Here is an 8,689-nt window from a genome sequence, read left to right as displayed (position 1 = left end):
GGAAAGGATGTTGCAGGTTACTGTGTCAAAGTCCTTAGATAGATGACATCAGTAGCTCTTCCCATGTCCACTGATGCTGTGACACCATCATAAAAGCCTACTACTTATCAGTCTAAATGTACAAAGTTTTCAGTGGTACCTACTGTAAAAGTGAGTACCAACAGAACAGATGAGGTTTTTGATTTGTCACTTCAGAGGGATTTTTGCCTCTTCAAGATCGCTTTTCTTCTCGCAGTACCAACTGATAACAACATAACCATTCTGATTATGGATGTTTAAAATGTTTTTAAGCAGCATGAATGTCTTGTCTTTTCCTAAGTTTGTATGTCTTATACAGCCTTTTGTACCTGGCATGTAGAGAAATGTAAGATTAGTCAAATCATGGAGTCTAGGTGTCTCCATGATGCTTTTAAGTGAATTCCCTGCTATAGTCACATTTTGCTGGGATTTCATTAATCAGCAGAAGGAATGAGCCCATTGGCCCAGGTGACCAAGTCATGGGTATTCTTTTAGTGACAAGTAACTTGGGAGAGGATGAAGGTAGGAACCTTGTCTTAGAACAGTCCAAAAGAACAACAACACAGAAAGTACTGAGCAATGACAGATAAAGAAGTTGAGGATACTTTGATCAGGATGAAGACAGGAAAAATAGTCAGACTCAGGATGAACATGTGATTTTCAGTGAGTTCACAAATGTTATACCAAGCTACTTGAAGTTCCCTCTTGTTCCTACAGGAAATGCATATTTCTGACCCCTCTGATCTGCTCAGTTGGAGAGAGACCCAACATGAGAAAAGACCTGTCAGGTTTAGGACTGCAAAATAGAAAACATTAATCGTGCGAGAGGGCCATATGAATGAAGAATTGTAGTGCTTACGTCTTCAAAGTATTAATGTCTACCAGCTGAGTACTGCATGCGGGCATGGCTTGCTTTTCTTCCCATCAGAAGTATAAACTTCAGAAAGGTTATGGGAAGTCGTGTGAAATGTATTGAAAAGAGATGATGAGTGGGTTTTTTTTTTTTCAGTTGGACTGATGATGGGCTGAATTAGCCCTGCACACAAGAGGAGATCTGAGCAGAAAGCTGCACTAAGAGACTGTGTCCTTGCACCAGCAGCTGTTTGCCCTCATTCTCTGTCAGCAGGTCAGATGAGCACATGAGGCCTTGTGCTTTCCAGTGAAAAAAACTAATGCTGATTCAGTGATTGTATGGTGTTTAGAGTTCATGCCAATTTGGGGCATCCTTGCAAAGCAAAACTGCCTGCATGTTAATGCTTTAAGCTTGTGGCATTTGTAGGCCTCTTTGTGAGGTTCCCTTGCAAGGCTCATCCATGCTGTTTAGCTGCCATTGCATATCTACAATATTTTGAATCTGAGATTTTGAACAAAACCAAGCAGCTTTGCTGGACTTCTTAAAGGGAATTCACAGGGTTTTATTTAGACTCTGGTAAAGCTTTTATTTGATGACCTTAAAAAAGAGAACAGCTTTTATATGAATGCATAATTAACAATAAATAAGTCTTGTTTTCTTGTTCAATAAATACAATAACAATTTCCTTCTCATTCCTGTAAGAGCAGTATCTATATGGTTACTTGGATACCTGCTCACTGTAAATGAAAGTAAGTGGACAGCAGAGTAGAAACGGTACTACCAACAAGTTAATTAACGAAGTGTTTACCATTACCACTGTTTAACATCTTTGTCGATAACATGGAGGGTAGGATTGAGTGCACCCTCAGGAAGTTTGTGGACAACACCAAGCTGAATGGTGCAGTCACAGAATCACAGAATCGCAAGGTTGGAAATGACCTGCAAGATCATCTAGTCCAACCACCCTCCCAGCCACTTGAGGGAAAGGGATGCCATCCGAAGGGCATTGACAGGCTTGAGAGGTGGGCCTGTGCAAACCTTATGAAATTCAAGAAGTCCAAGTGCAAGGTTCTGCATCTGGGTATGGGCAATCGCAAGCACAGCCACAGACTGGGCAGAGAACATATTGAGAGTAGCTCTGTGGAAAAGGATTTGGGAGTGTTGGTTAATGAGAAGCCCATCAGGAGCTTGTGTGAGCTCAACAGGACCAGTGTGAGCTTGCAGCCCAGAAAGCCACCTGCATCCTGGGTTGCATCAAAAGAGGGGTGGCAGCAGGGACAGGGAAGAGATTGTCCACCCCTGCTCTGCTCTCATGAGGACCCATCATCTGCAGTACTGAGTCCCAGTCTGGAACCTTTCCCCCCCTCCCCCAGCAGAAGAAGGATGTGGAGCTGTTGAAACAGGTCCAGAGGAGGCCACAGAGATGCTCAGAAGGCTGGAGCACCTCTCTTCACAAGAAAGATTGAGCAAGTTAGGGTTGTTAAGCCTGGAGAAGAAAAGGCTCTTAGGTAACGATTCAACTTTTTACTTGCAAAGATACACTACAACCCCCCCGCATCCCCTCCAAAGTGAATTTCCTATTTGTTCTCACTCGGGTAACTTGCAAGACCTGAAGATACTGGTATTCAGTTGAAATATCAGTCCTACATCAAAGGCTCAGTTGCAGTATACAAAATGAAGCTTCTTCCTTTAAAAATACTCCTTGTTCCCAGCTACAAGGAAAGTCTACAAGCACAACAAATGGCACCATGTTAAACTACTGAAAACGAATCTTCAGAATGTAGTAGCTTGTTAGAGAAAACGCCAGAGGAACAGTAAGGATGTTGCATGGAAGAAGAGTGAATATAATCAAGAGAAGAGGAAAAGACTCGTTGTACATTAAATATCTATGAAGAGAGACTGTCGCTCTGTTCCAAGATGAAGAGACAGACCTCTCAGCATGGAATGCAAAATGATGCCGAATGTTAATGTCTGCAGAATGAAACCCAAAGACACATCTTCTTTCTACAAGGAAATAGGATTGTGATAATCTCTAGAAGGCAGAAAAGGCTTTCTTATTATGTCTCAGCAGCATCCCCTTAAGTAATTCCAGCCCACATATTTGTTCCAAATTAACACTTCAACAACTTTCAAGATTACAGGGAGCACCACAGCACGCCTCCATTGTTCTGAACCCATTCAACTGCAATTTGTTTTTGCATGTTAGCTGCTGAGAGCCTAAGAACACACTTAAGTAAGATTTTCTGTATAAATAATCCTTTAAATTTTACAATTTTATTTTTTATTCCAGTACCAGCTCTTCAGCTAAGCTTTCTTATATTGCAAAAAATACAAAGTAGGGTTTGTGCTGGGGAGGACCATAGAAGTGCATACTAGCAATATTTGTCAGCTGAGGGCTGCCATATGCACACTGAGGTACTTCCACTCATGGATTTAGATTTTCCTTCTGTTGTATCAGAAAACTGTTGCCTTGCTGGTTCAAGGCTAATAGAGCTAAAGGTGTCAAATAGAAAGGCTTACTCATACCTAGAGAGGAAAACTTCCAGGAAGGGGTTGGAGCTCTGTCAGCCAAAGTAGATAATTTCTCCAATTCTCCATACTCGTGCTTTTGTAAAAAAAAAAACCAGGAATCTCAACCTCTGTAGCAAATATAACAGCTTACTTGCTCCAAACTCTCCAAAATGAGGGACAGATTTGCCTCTTATGTGTTGTTTCTGCATCCATGTTGAGCCACATTGCACAGTGCTATCCCCATCTTGGAGTGTCTCTCGGAACAACTGGCTACTGGAACCCCTCTTTTGGTCACAATGGTGCCAGACACCTACAGAACAAAATAGTGTGCAATAAGTTGCTTTTATTGTATTATGGCATATGGTAAAAATATAGATTTCAGATAGCAGTAGGGAGAAAGGCTGCATCAGAAGGTAAAGATGCTGTCCTCTTAAAACTTGTTTGTAGCCCTAAGTGAAAAGTGAGGTGAATAGGCTTTCCAGCCAGGCTTGCTACTTCCAATCCAAATTCATTCAAAGCCTCAAGGTTTCCACAGTTCCTTTGGTCCCTGACCGCCCTGATTTCAGTGCATGCCATGGTGCCCTTCTGACAGCTAAGATACAAAGCTGAGAGAAGGACTTGGCTGTCTCAGTGGACAGTAGGGTGATCATGAGCAGGCAGTGTGCCCTCATAGCCAAGAAGGCCAATGATATCCTGGGATCCTGGGATGCATTAAAAAAGCGTGGCCAGCAGGTTGAGGGAGATGATCCTCCCACTCTGCTCTGCCCTGGTGAGGCCACATCTGCAGTGCTGTGTCCAGTTCTGGGCTCCTTGGTTCAAGAAAGACAGAACTTCTGGAGCAAGCCAGGAGGAGGGCCGAAGAGATGATGGGGGGCCTGGATTATCTTCTGTATGAGGAAAGGCTGAGAGAACTGGGGCTGTTCAGCTTGGAGAAGTCTGAGAGGGGGTCTTATCCATGCTTACAAATACTTACAGGGAAGTTGTCAAGTGGATGGGGCCAGGTTCTTTTCACTGGTGCCATGAAGCTGGATCATGGAGCCACAGTCACGGGAGATTTGAAAGAAATAGGAGGAATTGAAGGATGCTTTGTTTCTCAAGCTTTTGGCACAGGTGGTCCATCTGGGGTCAAGACAATTTAAACGATAAGTGGAAAGATAAGATATTAGGGAAAGGGCGTAATACACTGGGCTGAGGGAAGAACGAGCAGCAACCAGTGGTCTTTGCCGCTTCGGGAACAGCCCGGAGATTTGGGCTGACAGCAGCAGACGGACTCCGGCTTTGCGCGGGCATAGGGCGCTGCTCAACCCCTCCGAACGCAGCCGAGCTGGGCCGCCTCTTCAAGTAACAGCAGTGACCGCGGGGAGCGGGCGGTGCGCGGAGGCGGATTGCCCCGCGAGGGGCGGGGAAGGAAAGCGAGGCGCGAGGCGCAGTCGCCCCGACGGTGCCGCCTCCCCTCAGTCCCGCTCTGGTGGCGGCGGGACGCGGTGCGCCCGGGGCTGTGCTTCCGCCGGCCCACAGGGCTGCCCCGTCCGGGAGGGCGGCGTAGAGTTCGGCCTTCGCCTCGGCGCCCGGGCGGGCGCGGCTGGAGTTCGCCCTCGGGCTGGCGATGGGGCGCGGCCCCGCCTGAGCACCTGCCGGCAGCCGTCATGGAGAGCCCCGCGGGCGGCGCGGCGGCGGAGCCCGCGCACCCCGGCGCGGATCCAGAGCCGCCGATCCCCGGCCCGGCCGAGGGCGGCGGGGAGACGGCGGAGGGCGGCCCGGCGGCCCCGCGGTCCCGCTGTCTGCGGGCCGTGTACGTGCTGAACGACCCGCCCAAGGCGGGGGCTGGGGCGCGCAGCCCCGAAGCCGGGGCGAGGCAGTGCCTGCTGCGGGCGTGCGAGGTGGAGGGTGCGCAGCTCGGCACGGTCAACTTCGGGGAGTTGGACTTCGGGGAGACGGCGGTGCTGGACGCCTTCTACGACGCGGGTGAGCCGGCGGGGCGGGGGGCTGCGGGGCGGGGGCTGTGGCTCATCTGCAGCGCGCACCAAGCCTCGGGACGGCGGCACTCTGGCTGGTGTAACTTGCTGGCAAGCGTTGCCCGGTTGTCGAACTGGCTGGGAGCTCAGAGCTGGAAGCTGCCACTCTGCTGGTCCTCCAGGTGCCTCCTGCTCCCACTTGTTGCTCTGAATAGCAGCAATGCAGCCAGCAGGACAGAGCGATCTGTACTTTGCTCTGATGAGTGCTGTGTTCGGTTTTGCACCCCTCAATACAAGAAGGACATCGAGGCCTTGGAGTGTGTCCAGAGAAGGGCAACGAAGCTGTGAGGGGTCTGGAGCACAAGTCTTATGGGGAACGGCTGAGGGAGCTGAGATTTTTTAGTTTGGAGAAGAGGAGGCTCAGGGGAGACCTTATTGCTCTCTATAACTACCTGAAGGGAGGTTGTGGTGAGGAGGGAGTCAGCCTCCCAGGTAGCAGCAATAGAATGAGAGGGAATGGACTCAAGTTGTGCCGTGGGGATTCAGGTTGGGTATTAGGAAACATCACTTCTCAGAAGGAGTGATGAGGCAGTGGCACAGGCTGCCCAGGGAGGTGTTGCAGTCACCACCCTTGGAGGTATTTGAGAACTGTGTGAATTTGGCATTGAGGGACGTGGTCAGTGGACATGGTGTGATGGGTTGGTGATTGGACAAGGTGATCTTAGTGTTTTGTTCCAACCTCAATGATTCTGTGATTCTAAGGAAGTGTAGAAGAAGTTGACCTGTTGGTGTTGCTTGCTGTCCAGGCTCCAGCTGATTACAGGTCTCTTTTGGTTCAAAAGGATCCTGCTCTCTCTTCTCCTGCCAAACCACTTGAATGGTTGGGCAGCATGAGAAAGAGTCATATCCTTCTGAGCAAGCAGAGAGAGGAAGTCCCTAAGTCAATAGATCTTATTTAAAGTAATTAAAATTAGTGTGTGCACAACTTCCAGACTGATTTTTCTCATAACCTTATGGGCAGACTTCAGGAAAATGGGGGAATCCTCTGAAGAGGAAAGTTCCTTGAAGTCCACATTTATGTCATCTTGCTCAAGAATACACTCTTGGGACAAGTTAAGGAAGACTTTTTAAGACTTTGTTCTCATTTTAAATGCTCATGTGATGAGTCCATTTCATCCTTCAATAAGTCATCCACATTGAGAAACAACACATCTTTTTGGCTGTTTACTAACTTCTCAGATGGGATTCCATTATGACTCTCTTAGCAGGGTTGGAAAGTGTTCTCTAATCATAACATATGCACTCTCTATGTCTCTTAGGACACAACCACAAGCAGCACCTTCTGTGTATCTCCCCTGTGTTTCTTTGTGTTATCCTCCTGAAGGGAAGTATGATACTGTACTGCTGGCCTCATCAATGCTAAATTTTTTTTGACAGTCCTACTTATGTATAGGCACATACTTCCTCTGCACTGCACTGAGAACTTATTATGAGACAGTTATTCATTTTCTTAAGTTCCTGCATTATTAAATAGGTGTTTCTTGCATGGGATTGTGCCTAACTTTGCCAACTTCTTCGGTATTCAGGGCATCTTGGAGAACTGAGATCACTTTATGCGTGATTAATGTAACTGTAATACTGAACTACCTTACCACTGGATACCACTGTGACATTGTTATCTCTGCACTTAGTTGGCAAATGTTTTACATCCCTTTTCTATCTAATTTTTTCATCCATTAAAAATCAAATAGTTCTAAACTGAGAACTGTTCCAAAGGAGACTGTTCAAAACAGGCCCTGCATTCATACCTTTTCAGTAGCAGTGTTTTAAGACCAGTCAGGGGAACAGCTCTGTAATCGATGCCCTAATTTAGCAAACTTTTAGGTCAAGGCATCTTGTCATATTGTTGCCTGTGTTAAGAGAATGAGTCACTGTTCTCAGCCAGCCCTGCAAGCTGTCCAAAAGCAGAGGGGTTTATTTGACCCTATGTACTTTTTTGGAAAACCATGCAGAATGTTACTGCTATGTTAGCATTTACGCCCTGTGGAGAATTCCAGATTAACTGCCATCAACTACAATGCAACCCTGAAAATGCGGGCGTCCTTAAATAAAAATGAATACATTTTTGAGTATGTATCAGCTGTTATCCAAAAATGTGGAAGCTGATAATTGTTTTTTTACTCATAACATTCTCGTTCAGCTATCCCACCATTTCCTTAGTCTCTGAAAAATCAGCCATTTTTAGTTCCTCTGTTTTCATATATACGATTTATTGCTGTCATATTCTTTTTGTAGAATGTGTGTTGGATTGGTGCTGTTGGCATCTATTCAGTTCTTAACAAAGACCATTATAAATGTCGCGTGGTTAACTTAGTGTTCAGAAACTGTCTTCATTAAAAACAAAGTCCAGAGAGATGTTAGCCATTGTGATACTGATGGGATGTAGTGCAATGCATGTTTACTTTCTGTACATCATGGGCAGAACTTGAAGAAGCAGTTCCTATTGCTCTGTTATGATAGTTGGGCTTTTTTAATAGTTGCTTGCTTGCCTTTTGCTTTGCTGGCTGGAATCCTGGCCAGCACGTATCTACTAACACTTAATGACTGAGCAGTGATGTCTTCACGTTCTGAATGATATCAGTAGGATCTTTGGTTGAAGCTCTGTCTGCTATCCTGCTTTTCCCACTCTGCCTGAAGTTGTGGCCATTTACTTTAGTCAGAAGACACCCTCCTGAAGCAAGATGATGTATTTTATTTAGTATGAATCTCTGATAGTGTGATTATTGGAGTTGGTGCCTTTTTGAGGATAAAACCAGAAATCTTTAAGGATGGAGTGCAAAGAGAAAGAACAACAGGAAACTCTTTTTCCTGTCTGCAGGCAGAATTTCTGGTAGATTATTTCTCAGTAGGCCATTGAGAAGAGTGCTCAAAAGCACTTATATGCTGTAATGAGAGTAGGATGTCCTTCTTTTCTTCTTGAGCTTACTCATTACTGACTTCCCACCATTTGAAATCTTATCATGAAGTGTGATTTATGTCTTAGGTATGTTAATGCAGACCAGCAGGTAATGCAAAATGACTCTCATCTTCAGAAATCACTAAACTTTCTACGGTGCTTTGATAAAAGGGAACTTGTAAGTTCTACAGCTCCTGTGAGAGCAAACTCGTGATAGATGGTAAAATTAGGGCTTGTTAACAAGATGATGAGCTCTCTTTGGTCAGGTTGTTCTAGAAACAAGCAATCAACAAAGTAATTTATGTCATACAGAAGTGAGTGTTGGTGTCTATGGAACAAAGAAGCAATCAGGGGGAGGCTTGGAATATTTCTTGGATCGTTTGGCCATGATGTTTT

At 45.8% G+C, this 8,689-nt stretch overlaps 1 protein-coding gene across 1 annotated transcript in view; it reads left to right on the top strand.

Moving 5' to 3' along the window:
• The first annotated feature begins 5,028 nt into the window (after positions 1-5,028).
• The window catches only part of MAP3K15 (mitogen-activated protein kinase kinase kinase 15), a 74,379-nt gene continuing 70,718 nt past the window's right edge, over positions 5,029-8,689 (top strand). The window contains exon 1 of the mRNA XM_042868066.1: positions 5,029-5,347. Coding sequence (XP_042724000.1) covers positions 5,029-5,347 — 319 coding nt within the window. The remainder of the gene's footprint in view (positions 5,348-8,689) is intronic.

The sequence above is a fragment of the Lagopus leucura genome, unplaced genomic scaffold (genome assembly GCF_019238085.1).
Source record: "Lagopus leucura isolate 7727_CA_CO unplaced genomic scaffold, USGS_WTPT01 Super-Scaffold_100001, whole genome shotgun sequence".
Taxonomy (NCBI): domain Eukaryota; kingdom Metazoa; phylum Chordata; class Aves; order Galliformes; family Phasianidae; genus Lagopus; species Lagopus leucura.
The sequence above is the reverse complement of the archived record's forward strand: the minus strand, read 5'-3'. Positions and strand labels throughout refer to the sequence as shown.